We start from the raw sequence: 17,140 nt of genomic DNA, 5'->3' as shown, positions 1-17,140 counted from the left end.
CCACGGAGCAATTTGTCACTCAAAGAAGAGACTGAAAGTTGAGAGATCACTGAAAAATTGCCCGTTCTCAAGGACTATAGATTTGAGGATTGCAAAGGATAAAAATAGTAACCGCAGACCAGCCACTGGTTCTAGACAGAGCAAACAGGCAATACAGCAGCATCAGTCAACCTCAATCCTTATCGATCTTTTAGTCTCAAAAATAATTTGTGAGCTCAGTTCTTAAACAAGTCCCCCCAGTGTGTCGCATGTAAAATAAAAAAACAAGTAGTGAAAGCCAAACCAGTCAACTGAACACAGATGTATGTGTGATGGGAGATGTAACTCTTCCTGCAGACAGACAGCAGAAAATATTGATCCCCAGAGGACCATGTGTCCATGGTCTGCTGGCCTGTTTGTTTCACTGTATTTTTCTCTCATAGAAAAGGGCACTACTGAGGATGCCCTGATTTCCCATGATGTTCAGCCAATAAATCTTTATGGAAAATTGCAGTACGGAGAGAGATAGATGGATAGTAATGTGGAGATGACCCTGTAACCCCGGTCCGAACCCTAGAGTCTTAAAAGGGAAACAAGGGATATGCGCCCTGTGTGAAGACAATGCAGCTATTAAACTAAAGGTCTGAGAGGTTTAACTTTTTTTTCCCACAAGACTCTGGGCATAATGTAGATGCCTAAAAAGATATAGATATAGTACTGTGCAAAAGTCCTAGGCCACCACACACACACACACACGCACACACACACACACACACAAACACACACACACACAACATATATCGGCCTGTCTGGATGTGCCAGCTCTTGCAGCCTCCACCTATACTTATCACTTTATTATTATTATTATTATTATTATTATTATTATTATTATTATTATTATTATTATTATTGCTATATTTTATTTATTTATTTTTGGTACAAAGTGGTTGCTACTGATGGCAACCAAAGCCCAAAAATTGGTGGTCAGTTTCTCAGAATGCTATATTTAATATTTTAAGGATTGTGTGCTATAAAATGGGTTTAGGTTATTAATGCAATAAATTGTGTAGATGTCTTATGGACATTCAGATAATTAGATATTAAGTAATAGACCATGTTGTAGGTACTTACACTTACACTTAGTGCAGAGTGTAGAAGCTGAGGATGAACTTCCAGGTAATGCGCTGATGACCGACTGTAATTAGCAGTTTGACTGACAGTTTCCTTGTGACCATTTCTACTGTCTTGCGTTCTGCCTCAGCACTAACTCCACACCTTGCTTTTCCAGCCAAACATTCAAAACTAACCAAAGAAATCAGCATAGACTTTCAAATTGAGGCAGCATGCACTTGTAACAATTCCCCTTTGTCAGCTGAGCGGTCCAGCTCAATGCTGATTAATGAGCTGGGGTCAGAGTCTCCCGGGGAGGAAGCCGACATTATCTCCGATACTGCGCTTGTGGGAATTTCTGAATGGAGGTGAAGTCAGGAAAGGCAATCAGTGTTAATCACAATGAAAGAGCACACACTTTGATCTCAGTTCCCCTTCCTTTTTTCGTTTGTCTCACTGGGGAAAAAATCCAGCAGAGACTAGTTAGGCCATGTTTAGTTTCTTTTCAAGGTTTTGACTATCATTACGGGCTCATGAATAAAACATGACCCGTAGTTTTTGTGAGGCTGCCTATTCCAGATTGATGCAGTGGATGGAAGTACTCAAGTTTTCCAAAGATCACACAATAGCAACCGTGGTGGAACAAACACAATAATGGTGATTACAGTGATAATGAAGATTATGGTGCATCTATAATGGATGATGAGGTCCACAGAATACAGGGTTGTGTAAATTATCTTATCAAAGTATATCTTGAAAAAACACAGAAAATAGAGGAATCATCGTGTGAGGAATTGGTATTATTTTGTTTTTACAGCTCTTGTTTCTTCTTAATAGTCATATCTTTCCTCTGTGTGATGTTCAGTCAGATCATTAAGCCAGCTCCAGCAACTCATTATGTGACCATTTGTGAAATTACTCTGCCTTTATTAGTTTTTGTAGCTTTCTGTGGGATGCGTTTGTGGTTTTGACTCTGCTGCTGTGCTGTTAAATCTTTAAATAAAAATGGTGCTTAAAAACAGTGCTTTGGATGTTGTTTGACCATAAGAAAATTTATGCTCTCTCTGTTTCATGAAATGGAATAATAAAAACCATATTAGTTCGAATGTTGCCAGGACAATAAAGGTGTATTATCCACACTGTTTTGGGTTTCATTTTGTCACAGCTCTTCTCGGATGAGAGGTAGAGCAGAGAGCACAGTGAAACCTGGTAGAGCCTTATTAAACTGCAGCGCGGAGTTTTCGTGCCCCTCTTTTGTTAACAGCATCCTTTCCTCCATTCATCTGTTTCAGGACTCAGATTCACTTCACAGTGGCCATTGATTTCACCGCATCAAATGGTGAGTGCTTTCACTAACATCACCCTGTTCTGCTTCCATTTCTCATCTGATGTATGACTACAGCATTTTCCATAAATCAGAGAGGGTCTGGAGTTTTCTCCCTGCCTGTAATGCTTTATCTTGTGGCTTGTAAAACTTTTTCTTATTGAAGTGTTCCAATGGTAAACAAAACATGCAATCATTTTTAAAAGTGGAAAGAGAGGGCAGACATAGCAACAGTGGTTATGAACTGAATGTAGAAAAGATAAAAAGGTATCTAGTGCAAAGTACACAGCAAACAGTAGGTTGTGCATTTAAGGGCATGACATGCATAATACAAATTATAGTTCAGATGATATGCACATGTGGATGTGCAAATGCAGGGATACACACAAAAACAGAATCAGTTGAGTAATTGAAGTTAAATCCAAATAAACGTGAAGAATATCTAGCATTTACATCCATCTCTGTGCTGTGTTATATTTCATTTTTCAGTTTTACACTTCTTCTCTACTACATCTCAGAGACAAATATTGTACATTCAATACAAGATGTAAAATACTAATACATTATTTATTGTATTATTATAGATTAAGTTACCCTACCAAACAGTATAACAAATAGTTGTAATTAACCCCCGTCTAACAGCTGCAACATTAAGATGACTCTTGCACATTAAAGAATCAATGTAGTCATATAATGCTACTTTATATTATTCTGAAATGGACCATTCTGCATAATGAGAACTTTAAGTATATTTTGATGCAAGTATAGCTACTCTACTTAGCCAAACTTTTGAGTGCAGAACTTTTACTTTCAACAGACTTTTGTTACACACTAACTAGTACCTATTTCAACACTGTGGTGCTCCTTTTACTTTGAGGAATACTTTGCTAATTTTTAACAGTTTAGAATCACAACAATGTGGGCAGCATGTTTAAATGAACTTTAATAAACTTCTCTCCATCTTACCAGCTCCCAGATCTCCCTGCTTATGTTTTTGCTAAAATTTTAGCTGGCTATTGGACTGCTGCTCAAACTGCAGGTTTATACTTAACCCACCACAGAAACAAATGGTATAGACGTGCATCGAAAAAGAGACTCACCATTCTCCCCCTATCGCAGACCAAACTCTGATTTTTGCAGCAATTTTATATCTGTGACTGCTTTGTCTATTTTTATGCTAAAATGTTTACAGAAATATAATTTAGCTTGCTGTTTAATTGTAATTCAAGATTGTTGGTCACTTAGCCGGCAGCCATATTGTTTCCTGGGGAAAATTTCCAAGTTCGTATTACGTCACCCCCCAGTGGGACTGTGTATTGGTCTGGTGTGGTGCAGTGCGTTCTCGTAGTTTTCTAACCTTTGAACAAAAGTGATTGGCACAGCCCTTTGCCTCTGTTTTCTCTGGTCATGTAGCACCAATTTCCAAAGTATCTGTGTCTTTCTACTGCATAGACAGCCTATTTAAAAATAATAATAAAAAGTCTTTCTAGTGATGTGCTTCTTTAAGTAAAAGGTCAGTGTATTTCTTCCACCACTGCAAATGTTAATCTGTGGTTTCTGTGTACATTCAGACATTTCAGCAGATAGTTCTGAATGTGTTTTATTATCTCTGCTCTTCCTGAACTGCATATAATTTTTTTTACCCCCACTGATACATGCCAGTATAAAAGAGAATCCTGTAAACTTATATTTACCCAGACATTTTTAAAACATCACTGTATCTTGAACAAGAACATGTAAGCATAACCAGGAAAATATAAATGCTGCATTCCAGTATTGCTAATAACTGAGATCGTCACATCAAGCCCAACATCTGATTCAGAACATCCAATTTAGTCCCAGTTCACTCGTGTTACTGCGGGTGCAGCTGTCAGTTCAGCCTCAGTCTGACGGTTTGCATCACTGACTCTGACTTCTCTTGTCTTGGAAGGAAATCCGTCCCAGTCCACTTCACTGCACTACATGAACCCGTACCAGATGAATGCCTATGCCATGGCCCTGAAGGCTGTGGGAGAGATCATCCAGGACTATGACAGTGATAAGATGTTCCCTGCTCTGGGATTCGGTGCTAAGCTGCCCCCTGATGGGAGGGTCTCCCATGAGTTCCCTCTGGTGAGTAAACTATGGGGTTATATCAGACAGCTTGGTTGTAATTCATCATCAGTGTTGTTGATAAAGTTAATCAGACTCAATGTGAAAATGAATGTTGCCCTCCCAGTGGAGCTTATCTTTGAGTCTCTCCAACATGTATGGATAATACGTGTTTTCATGTGCAATATGGATGTGTGCATTTTGAGATGAGTGCTGCTACACCTCTGACATGCATAATTCAGAGTGAATTTCATTTACCTTTTATAGTGCAAATTAGGTTCTGTAAGGCTGAAGGATTCTTAAATCAATTTGGCTTCTCTCTGCCAGCTAATGTGCTCTGGCTGCTACATAGTACAGCCTAATGAGGAGTCTGTCTACTGGGTAACGTCTGCATCACTCCATGTTTCCATTAAAATTTGCAAATTAAGACTCATCTTACCATATAATTGAAGCCTCATTCTTTCATGCTCTAGTCTTGTAAGTGGGTTTAAAAGTAAAGTTGGAGTCCTGGGAGAAATTTTTGTTATCTTTGGTATGTTTGGTTAGAATTGTACCTTGTAGTGAAGAATGCTAAAGTTTGACAAGCGCAAATCTGGAAGCAAAGAATTTTATCAAAATATCATTCAGCCCTTAAAGAGTAACTTCACACTACTCCATCTTTTATGCTGGAAATTCACTTCTAGAGGAACCTCTTTGGGTTGCAAGAAATAAGTCAGATATATCCTACAAACTCCTGATCACAACTGTGTGTGGTCAGGTGTGGTGTGCTTTATCATAATCGCTGCATGTTTTCATCTAGTACAGAAACCCAGATTTGTCTTTAGTCTATCTTAGCTTTGACTGAAAGCAGTCTAAAGCCTCTTTCACACATAGTTCTCTGTAAATTATTAGGATAACTTTTCACGCACCGCTAATCTGTCGTACAATACAACATTTCTAAGCGTTCGAGACAGCTGCCTATCAATGTCTCCCTCTGCAGGGACTGAGAGGAGCTGCCTTATTTCTCAATCTATCAAGTTTCCAGACGTTCTTGTAAAACAGTTTGTTTGCAAACAAAAGAACTTCATTGCTTGTAGTTATTGAGTCATCTGCAATAGCATATGTGTAAACTGCAAACAACTTGCACATTCAAATATGTCATCAGTGCAATCTCATGGCTGGTAGGCTTGCTCTATGGTAAGGTGTCTTTCATCAGATGGAAGTGAACCTTTACATGTTTTTCGAGCAACATTACTGATTTCATTCACAATAGAGCCATACCGGCATTTTTCCTGAATTTTTATTGGGTCTGTAAAATTGTCAGCAGAGCTGTTATTGAATGATGTGGAAAAAAACATGCACTCTTGGTCAATCTTCATCTTGATAAATAATGAAATAAATTTTATGAGCCACAATTGATCTCACATGAATATATAGGTTTAATGACAACATAAATCAGACCAGAGAAGCTCTTGGTTCAACACGTACATGGACAAAGACCAACCAAAGAAAAAGAGCAATGATTCATAGTGTAATTCACAATCTTGCAGTGTCTTATCGTCCAGACATCCTGGAGCCTCCTCACATGCCTGCATGTAGACAGTTAAGGCCACTAAACCACCAAAAGTTCCTAAACCATGACCATGGATGAATCATACCTTCATACAGTTACTATTAAGTTACTATTATAAGCTAATGTACACGGTATGATAATTGTCAACTTTTATATTACAGTACAGCATAAAACCGGTATATCATTGCAACCTTAATGATAAGATTCAAACACTTTCATATTGCATAATTAATCCATGACACTGAATATTGATGCCTGCCGCTCTTTGAACATGACCCCATACAGGAAAAGCTCCTGAATATTAAGTGACAAACTTCAAAGCAGTCTTATTTACACCCTGTTTGTTTTGTATTTAATACATGTGGAAACTGAAAACTGGATGTTGGATGTATTTTTTGACTTTTTTTAGTCTATATTTGTCTTTTTTAAAAATGTCTGTTCAATGCATGATGGTGGTTTTCCTGCAGTTAGTGAGCATAGATTGAACACAACTTTTTAAGGTACGTTTTGGGATAATCTGAGTGCAAAATAAAGGGTATAATAACTAGAGATTCAGAAAACACTACAAAGCACACTATATGGTTGACTATGTATTGAATATCTAATATATCTGATCTTTGAGCTTTGCTAAGCGACACATGTTCAAGATTCATATCTATATCGAACAGCGTTGGGTACCGAAATGGCTACTTTAAAGGGTACCAACCGGATTATGTCAGTAGTACCAATTCAGGTGAAAAAGCGATCCATGATTGGAAAAGAGCAGAGGAGCAGAAGTGCATTTTAATGTACTTTGTCACCCCTGCAGCTTGTTCATAAATTATATTTTTGCTATTACAAGGAAAATAAAGTATATAGACAAAAGATACCGCTGGAAACTGCTACCTTATTACAGGCACTGGAACTGGTTCCATTTTTAACTCAAATGTGAATGTTACCCAACCCTAGTGAAGGCAAAAAGTATTGTACTCCATTCTGATTGTGATTTCTGTATTGCTCATGTTTTGTTTTTGTTTTTCCCAGAATGGCAACATTGAAAACCCATACTGTAACGGCATGGAGGGGATTCTCGAAGCTTACCATCAAAGCCTTAAGACAGTTCAGCTGTATGGACCCACCAACTTTGCTCCTGTCGTTAATCATGTGGCAAGGTACCAGAACAAACATCAGTCCCAGTGAACATCACAGAGCACCACCGTCCTCTCTTTGAAAGTCAGTCTGTAAATAATCCTCGACAGGTAGACACGCCATCAGACGTATTAGGACAGTGAGTGATGGTTTCTCTGTGATTTGGGCAGAACTAATGAAGGGAAAATAAACAATCTGCTGCCAAGCGGAGATGAACAGAAATGGTAATCAGGTGTGTGTGGGACTAGGTATATCAGAGTGCAGGTGCTACATTGGTTTTTGGATGTTGAGCGTGGCAGGGGGGCTGCACCACATGATTTATGTGGTCTTCTCCAGATTGAAACAGTGGTGAAATTACCATAAGGCACAGGTGTACACTGTCTCACCCCCAGTCTGTGTTTTGATACTGGACTCTTGGACTCAAGCTTGGATTTAGGTCTCAGTAGTGCTGACTCATGAATTGGCTCTGACTTGAATATTCATGACTCACACTTGGACTCAGGTTTGTACACTGCAGACCTGAACTTGAATTTTTGATTAGTCTTCTAGCATTTACTTGTATTTCAGTTATTTTTTTGTTGTTTTTTTTAAACTATTGTAGACAAACCCCCACACACAGCTTACAAAATACTTTTCACTTCTAAACCTTCATCAGCCAACAGGTTTGTGACAAAGAGAAGATCAAGTTAATAGTTAACTCTAAGGAAGATTTTCATGCTCAATAAAAAAGTGGCACATTATGGGTTTGAATAGTCACGGTTGAGACTAAAAGATGACTCTTTGTACAGCCTCTCTTTACATAAAGTGTGCAGTAAAACTCAAATACTGATGAGTATTCACAAAGATTACTGCAGTGTTTTGATATTCAGAACAGGTGAAATAGGTCCTCCAGGAAACCAACGATGAAAAGATTGAAATGATTCTTGGCCTTACCAGAAACAGATCTTAACATTAGCTATTGAGCAGAATATGCAGTTTTTTTTGGGAGATGGAGTTTGATGTTTACATTCAGTGTAGAATTTGCAGCACAGGCAGAAAACTGGTGTGTTCATGGAGACAGACAATGAGCTTAAATGGATAAAGGTGTTGATGCAAAATGGGAACTGTATATGAGATATACAGTATGATGTTAATAGGTTAAATGTCCTACGGTTTTAGTCGATTTTTAATCTTTAAAATATAGACTCTCCATAAACCAGTATTGTTTTAGGTGCTGAATTACTGTATTACTCTGCTAATGTGGTCCAGTGCCTCCAGTGAGCACGGCCCACATTGTTGTACAGCAGGCAAGGAAGACAAAGGTCTATTTAATCTCCTCAACACCAGTCATCACTCTTGCCCCTGTCACTGATCGGCCACACTCTTTGATTAAAATGCCAGCGCCTCAAAGTTCAATTTACCGATTTGAAAGCGAGAGCGCGGGCTGACCTCTGACCTGTCCTTGGCTTTCACGATGATCTGCCATGTTTTTCCTCATCTCGCTCATCAAGTGTGGTCAATCGGGTGCAAGGCAATCAATAATGCTCTGAAAGAATAAGACTGCAGCACTGCATAAACAGTTTAATAAATTATTCATAGAGCAGCCAGCGATGGGCGATTGAAACTAGGCCATACTCGCTGTGCTGTCTCTGATGGGTTTCGTAATCGTGTCTGGATAGACCTCTGAGACATGAAGAGCTATACAATGTATTGCACTTCTTTACATGTCTATATTAAGCTTTTGTGTTGCACGGATGGCAGGGGGCAGCTTTGTGTCTGAAAAACATGCTTTTTTGTTTTTAATCTCTGACACAGTGGTTGGCGCTCTGCTGCTCTTAGACTCTCTCAGTGGCAGTTCAAACCAATCTCAGAGTTTTATGTAAATCAATGAACTTGTTGTCTGCTGTTTTCTACCTTGCTTCACTTTAACACAGTCTGTGTGGTCGTAAACCGCTCCAAGCTGATGACTCCTCTGTTGCAGGTATGCAGCTGCAGTGCAGGACGGGTCTCAGTACTTTGTTCTGCTCATCATCACTGATGGCGTCATATCAGACATGGCTCAGACCAAGGAGGCTATCGTGAATGTAAGTACTGCTTCAACACAACCCGCAGCATGTTCACCTTTATCTCTCTCTCTCTCTCTCTCTCTCTCTCTCTCTCACTCTCTCTCTCTCTCTCTCTCTGTCTGCCTCTGCATCAGCATTGCAGGTGCTTTTAGCTCGCTCTGTCGCTTCTCCCAGACTTTCTGTTACTTTTAAAGGTTTATCAGCCTGTAGCTCCGGATTTGAGGATTTATGGGATGTTTTCTGCTCCACTTGTCTCACCCCCTGTGCTCGGATGCTCTGTTTGTCCAATAGGTTTCCTTTTTATTGAGACCCTCAGGAGGCTGAGGGTCTCAGCTGAGATTCACTCTCAGGTCAACAGGTTTGCTTTATTAGAAGCAATGGTCTTACCCGGCACACCATCTGAGGCACAGCAGCACACTGCTCTGACCCCCAGCAGACTGGGTTTAAAGGGAATTTGCGACTGTTAATCAAACCATTCGAACAGCCACACCTTCCTTTTAAGATCTTGTCTGCTGCTCTGCACTGCTTGGCCCGAACCTGCTGTGTCCTGCTGCCACCTCTCGCCTCGCGGTCTGGACCTGGCTACACTTTCCTCTGCCCACAGTGCAAAGGACTGAATGACCTGCTTCGTTTGGCATTTAGCCTTTGCCCCGCAGAGATGAATCATAACCAAAGAGTTACAAGCAACATCTCTGCACTTTTTGTTTCTTATTTGTGCTCTCTGACGCTGTGGTGTATCTTTACAAATATCTTTAAAGATTACACAAAGCAGATATCTTTTGATGATGTTACAAATACTGCTGCTGACTAAGCCAAACCAGCACATCATAGCCTTCAGTGACTAATGTGTCCAGACTTCTAACAGGACAGCCTCTGCTTCTGGGGAAATCTTTCCTTTGATGTTTTCCATTTAAGCTCTAAATTTCATTTCAGGATTTTAAATAATAAAAGAGAGTCTCTCTCTGACCTGGCAGGCCAAAAAAAAAAAAAAGTTGATTTGTGCCCAGGTATTGGAATATGTCTCCAGGTGTCAATTAGTTGTCTAGATAGGACGCTGCCTCAACCAGTAACTCCATAAAACCCATTAATATTTCAAAATTTAGAGACGCTTTAAGACAGGCATGTCAAACTGGTCCACAGGGGGGCCAGTGTGGCTGCAGGTTTTTGTGCCAACCAACCAAGAGCACACAGTTTGACCAATCAACTGTCTGAAGACGGAGATCAGTTGATTAAATGAGACAAGTCTGGTGTGCTGCTACTTGGTTGGAAACAAAACCTGCAGCCACACCGGCCCCCCTGTGGACCGGTTTGACATGCCTGCTTTAAGAGCTGCACTTGTCGTAGTTAATCTGTCCACTCAGAATCAACACAGCAAACATTTCACCTGTTTGTCTGACTTCAGACACTTACTGACCAAAAATAACCTGCAGGTTATTTACAGATTGCAATAAGAAGAGATACTCTGCTACTGAACGTACTTATTTTATCTCATATTATTTCTTATTTGACCAAAATCCGAATCAAGTCAGCAGGTTTAGATGTCTGTTATCAAAGTTAACTCAATTCTGTCTTACAGCTGCAATAACTTTTCTTTTTCACACTGTTCTCATAATTGACCTGCAGTCACTACCAACCTTTGCCGTACCGCCAAACTTTGCTTGAACCTAAAAGAACCCAGAGGTTACATATGCTCAGCTTGATTGGGGGAAGTGTGTATAAAATGATACTTGAGACATCAGTTCTTTCAAACTGCTTCGACTGATTTTTTTCTCGCTCACTTTTTTTCAAGTTACCTAAAGACATGAAAATTTTATTTCCAAGTTTCTAATTCTAAGTTAAATACCAGCACTGAGCAACCTCACTGCTGAAGTTTTAGTACTTGCACTGGAAACATCTATCTACCAATCTAGAGTCAATCCGCTCTCCTCTTGGTTAAAGGGATATTAAGGACCTTTTGAATTGGTTGTATGAGGTGCATATGCATTATCAGTGTATTACATACAGTAGATGGCAGTCAACATGCCCCCAGTTTGGAGAAACAGACACCATGGAAGTACCACCACGGAAAATGAGGGCAACAGCAAAATGCATTTTAGCCACCAAAAAAACCAAGGTTTTAGTGTATGCTATGTTTTGAGTATTTTCAGCACTTAAACTTTCCATCAGACAGACCTTTCTGATTGGGAAAACATCAGTGGCCGCAGTCCCCCATCTATGCTTTTTGTCAAAGCCACCAGACTCTATTGATAAAAACAGTAATTTTAGTTTGCTGAATATGGGAGTTGCTGGTCTACCACTGACTCAGTCGATTAGTTTGCTTATATGGTTTGTGACTTTGGTGACTCCAAAGTCTCATAAAAGTCTTACCCAAATACCCAAATAATACAAACAAACAACTGATGGAGGCGGCTATAGATGAACAGCTCCTTTGTTTAGGGATGTTAAATTGCTGTTTTTTCTTAATGGAGTCTGGTTTTGAAGAGAGTGATATAACAACTTCAATTCCCCATTGGAAAACACTGTCTGACAGCAAAATGAAACAGTGAGAAAATTCTAAATATAGTGTACACTTGAGCTGATATTGATTTTCTGCTGCCCCCATCCACAGCAGTACATTAAGCCTCCATGTATAGGTACTCCTGCCTGCTTCTCTAAACCTGTAGGTATGCCAACTGACATCTTCTGAATGCAATACACAGACCTCATACAAACTGATAATCCAAGCTATCCCTTTAATGCGATGTGTAAAAAGTTGGTATTGTGCTTTTAAAAACTCAGTCAATAGTTTGTTATGAGAACAGGTGTCTGTCTGTATTGTATTTTTGTGCAGTGAGAGGAGGATTTGCTCCTGCAGATTGATGGAGTGAGATCCCCTGAGTGACTTTACAGTACAAGAAAAGTAACAAATTGTGTAGACTGAATAATTCAGTTCTGGATACAGAATCTGATCTGGCATTTATAGGTATGTGCTTGTGTAGTGTTCTGGTGCTGGAAATGGGCAAACAGAATGTATATATTTAGTGTGAGAGCAAGAGGTCACAAGGAAGGGGATGGACGGAGAATAATGATAGAGAACATGGAAAGGATGGTCCTCCTCAGTCTATTTACTCCTATCTGTGACAGGCCTCTACCCTCGGGAGGTTTTTCCAGGAAAGCTGACCTACTTTTACCCCTGTAAATGCATTTCTACCACAAGCATATATCATTCATTCATGCCAGAGTGCTCACATTCTCCACACCAGGACTGTGGTTCAGACTCATGCAGTGGACAAACCTGTGCACCACAAACAGTGTGGAAAGTAAGTCTTACTAAATCTTTATTATGTTGGTTAAGGTTTTGTTCAGAATGGTGCTAAAATCAAATATATATTTTTCCTCTCACCTTTAGGGCTACTTATCAGTCTAGATCTTTTTGATGTGAGTCATAGTGTCAGAGATATTAGCTGTAGAGAAGTCTGCGTTCTCTCCAACAAAATGGAAGATGGCACTCTGCTTGTGGTGCTCACAGGGCCAAAAAAATACATTTGAAAAACTCAGCAGCAGTGTCTCCTTCCAAAAATCATGCCCTGGTTCCTCAAGATATTTCATAGACCTTGTTGTGAGCTGTTCAGGGAACTTTTTTATTCCACCAATCTGTTCCCCCTCACACAGAAGGAATCTACTCATGGACAAGAGGCTCATGCTCGTGACAGTGCAGGATGTAAACATTATTGTCAGCCTCCTCGGCAGAGTTGTAACTTATGCTAGTTCAGTGGTTCTAGGTGAGCTAGGAATATGCACACTTTGAACAGTTGGTGGGTGTAATTTGGTAGAAAGCAAATGAAACTGCTCACAACAAGGTCTGTGGATTATCTTGTAAGACTGAGTCATGAGTTCTGGAGAGAGACTCTGCTGTTGAGTTTTTCAGATCTATTTTGTTCTTTGAGTACCACAAGCCAAATGCCATCTAATTCCATTATATTTAAAAAGGTAGACATCACTACAGCTGATATCTCCAAATACCAACCCTGCAACTCGCATCAAAACAATGAAGATAGATAAAAACCCCTACAGGTATGAGGAAAAATTTTTTTATTTTTTTTATTTTGGAGTGAACTGTCCCTTTAAATAAGGAGGATGTGTGAACTTATCTGCTGATGTTAACAGTGTGTCAAACATTTCTATATGCAAAGATGATTCATAGATAGTGTTAGACTAAATGATGTGTGTGTAGGATGATGTTTAATGGATTAAGTGTTTGACTTTTTTCATGTTTGTGCAGGTTATCTGCACTGTTTTATTTTCATTGTTAACATAAAGTGAAGAACATTGTGTTCTTTGACTTATTTGGTATTCCACATTGTAAAAGCTGTCTGTAAAATGTGTCCACTGTGTAGTAGTTTGCTAAAATGTTCTATTACATGCTGGCTGTTGTGAGAACCTCGGGGCTCGTGAGCATATTAATGTATTTTGTATTTGCTCTCAGTCCCTGGCAACCGAAACTATACAACATAATGTGAAAGTGAATTGAGAACATGCAATGTGTCACTTATGTTTATCTTGTTTTATCTTCCCCATTGTTGTTTCTGTTCTCTGGATAAATGTGCGGGCAGATTAATAGTGACTTGCAGAATGAGAGAAAAATACAAATAACTGGTATTGTCACCTTGACTGACTGTTTGTTCTTCTTGTTCACGACAGGCAGCTAAACTCCCCATGTCTATCATCATTGTCGGAGTCGGCCAAGCTGAATTTGATGGTGAGAACAGTAATTAAAGAAACCAGTTTGTGGTCTGTTTTAGTCAAATGTTCTTTTTTAGGTGTCCCCCTCCTAACCATAACAATTATCGCACAGTATCATCGGTATGAAAATACACCTTTTTTTATGAGATTATTTTAAAAACCTTTTCTCTGTAGCTATGGTTGAGCTGGATGGTGATGACATCAGGATTTCCTCGCGGGGAAAGTTGGCAGAGAGAGACATTGTGCAGGTGAGACCTTTCTAATGCTTGTCATTTGGGGGACACGGATCATTTTCTAAAGGCACAGTGGTTAAAAGGTCATTTTTGCGCCATTAGTGGCCATGCTTATTGAGGTGATGTTTGTTTTTATTATCAAGATATTTTACCAGCTGGTGGCCAGATAGTCTTGAAATATATGTTGTAGTTCAGATTCTGACAAATCTTTACTCGTACACATTGAGTATCAAAACATAAACATAAACACATATCCAATTAGCACATCACAATTAAATTTACTGGACACATTCGTGCTCTCCAGAGGATGAACCTAATTTATGAGGTTTTTTTTTTTTAATCTACAACCCACACTGAAATCCAAAATTCAACTTTGTACACAAGAAAGCAAATAAATGGATTTCAATACATTTACTGTGCATATTTCTTCATTTACATAGGAAGAACCACTGTACCTCAGTGACAGTGTGTCTTAAATTGTGCACCACAGTCAGGATAACATGTTAACCTTTCCAACATGAATTCTCATAATCTATTTGCAAAGTGCAAAGTTAGATGAACACATTGATGCTGAAAAGAGGGAAAACTAACCCCTGAGTTTTTAATAACTCTGGTCTTTTCTCCAGCACCAGTGCCTGGGAAGCTTTAGCATGCTCTGGGTAGCTTCAGTACTGGTAAAAACTGGTTGAATTATAGTGCGTTAACATCTAGGGGCCATGACGTAGGTACAGAGCCCATGCATATATCTCTATACTATGTGTACCTCCTTAAAAATGTAACTGTATATCAGGTTTATGGTGGCTACATACATCTTTACTCAGCGGTTAGATTGAATAGTTTGAAATTGTGATTTGTCAGTCCATATTGTGTTCAGTTCATTTTTCCGTGATCCAAAAAAATCAACTATCACAATATTTTTGACCAAATACCTCAATATCAATATTGCAGCAATATGGTAGGGTTGATTAGTGGTGCCTTGACAAAATATTTAGACTGTGATTTTTGATAAATAATAATCAGTAATGTGGATGTAATGACTAAGTGGATTAAGGCAAATAACAGAACAGTCTGGTTAAGTTCAGACTGCAGCCTTTAAAATCAGGAAAAGACAACACTTACAATATCACGATTTCCAAAATATAAGACAATATCATGATATTATTATATTGTCATGTGTAATGAGGCTACAGAAGGTCCTTAGGCTGTTAGACTTGTTGCAAACATCAGACTTTCCACAGTCATGGAAAACCTGGAAAAATCATAGAATTTGACAATCACATTTTCTAGGCCTGGAAAAGTAATTAAATTAGTCAAAAACATCAAAGTTTTGGAAAAATGAAGGAATTTTGCTGTGTGCAATGTATTGTCACAGTGATCTACCATGAATAACCCTCCAAGTAATGTAACATAACGGGATAATGTAAAATAGCACTGTGGACATAACTTAGCAATAATAGGCATCGATGTGTGACATTTTGTTTATTATCACAAACATTTCTTCATTTTTCTTCCCATGCTCCATCACTCCTTTTATTCATGCCAGCCAGCTGTAATTTGAATCGCCCTGAAGTTTGTTTTTTCCTCCCACGTGCTGACCCTTTTCTTCAAGAGCACCTGCGTGTTTTCATAGACTTTCATATGTTAACGACAGTCGTCGAGCACACCACCATTTCTTTTTCATATGTTTGAATAGAATTCAAATCTGATATGTTTAAAAAATTCTGCGCAAAGGGGCAAGATTTTGTTTTTACTTTTGAAGTGTGGGTTCTTAAAAAGTCATGGAAAACTTTTAAAATTTTGTCCATGAAAATGTGTTGAAACCCTAAAACATGATGCGTTCTCCTCTTAAAGTCACACATGTCTTACAGTTTGTCCCATTCAGAGACTACATGGACCGCACAGGCAACCACGTGCTGAGCATGGCGCGGCTGGCTAAAGACGTCCTGGCCGAGATCCCTGACCAGCTGATCTCCTCCATGAAGAGCAGAGGTATTAAACCTAACCTTGTCCCACCGGCTTACTCACCTGGCGACCACCCGCACACCAACCCCGTCTGAGCCCCACACACAGCTTTGTGAGGGTTGGGGCAGCGTCGTAAGAATGGCGGGAACCTGCCTCCACTTTGGGAAAACGGAAATGAGGCCCTTTCATAAATGTTAATTCGGCTAAACAAAAAGATGATGAGACTCCATTTTGTTTTGGAGAAATGTAGCTGCTTTGGGTGAACCTGCTGATGATCAGGGAGTCTTTTTTTTTTCTCTTGGAGAGCTCGAGGATGAGAGCGCTGAGGGGAGCCCGGCGTAGAAGGAGCCTTTAGTTGTTCGCTGTCAAACCTGTCAAAGTGGTGATGTAATGGATAACAAGTAAACCCGTAGAAAGAGCCTGTTTGAAGGCATAAATATATTAGAATGTGACAGTGTGTATCATGTTTGTGATACCTTTTGGAAATCGGTGTGCATAAACTAGGAAATCATGTGTATAATTATTTATTTATTTAATTATTGCAGAAATGATTTATTCCTTTGAGGGGGGTTTAAAGGGAGGGGGATTAAAGTCATATTTTCCCTGTAGTTTTCCATCTTATATTTTGTGACCAGTGTCATGAAAAAAAAAGAAATCCCCATTTCTACTTTGATAAGGACTGTAATATAAAAGCATGTGATAAAAACTATTCAACAGTTTATGACTAATTTTCACTGATGGATAATTTTTGATTGCAAGCAGTTATGTAGAGGACCTGCTGTGAGCTGTTGCCATACTGATTTTCCAGCACCATGTCTTATACGTCTTTCTAATATTTATAATAACAGAATGCACTAGTGTCCAAATAAAAAGCACAAAGGTTATAGTGATAATAAGCTCAAAACCATATTTTAAAGGAACAGCTGCCACGATGAAAATAATGGAAAGCACCCCACGTCGTCTTTTCAACGCAGCTTTAACATTATTTTAAACA

At 39.2% G+C, this 17,140-nt stretch overlaps 1 protein-coding gene across 2 annotated transcripts in view; it reads left to right on the top strand.

Annotated features, from left to right (window-relative positions):
- The window catches only part of cpne5a (copine Va), a 91,069-nt gene extending 73,929 nt beyond the window's left edge, over positions 1-17,140 (top strand). For both annotated transcript variants that reach the window (XM_042491462.1, XM_042491461.1), the window contains 7 exons: positions 2,382-2,428; positions 4,344-4,525; positions 7,080-7,207; positions 9,145-9,247; positions 13,910-13,967; positions 14,126-14,199; positions 16,053-17,140. In XM_042491462.1, coding sequence (XP_042347396.1) covers positions 2,382-2,428; positions 4,344-4,525; positions 7,080-7,207; positions 9,145-9,247; positions 13,910-13,967; positions 14,126-14,199; positions 16,053-16,241 — 781 coding nt within the window. In that variant the 3' untranslated portion in view covers positions 16,242-17,140. The remainder of the gene's footprint in view (positions 1-2,381; positions 2,429-4,343; positions 4,526-7,079; positions 7,208-9,144; positions 9,248-13,909; positions 13,968-14,125; positions 14,200-16,052) is intronic.

The sequence above is a fragment of the Plectropomus leopardus genome, chromosome 8 (genome assembly GCF_008729295.1).
Source record: "Plectropomus leopardus isolate mb chromosome 8, YSFRI_Pleo_2.0, whole genome shotgun sequence".
NCBI lineage: Eukaryota > Metazoa > Chordata > Actinopteri > Perciformes > Serranidae > Plectropomus > Plectropomus leopardus.
The sequence above is the reverse complement of the archived record's forward strand: the minus strand, read 5'-3'. Positions and strand labels throughout refer to the sequence as shown.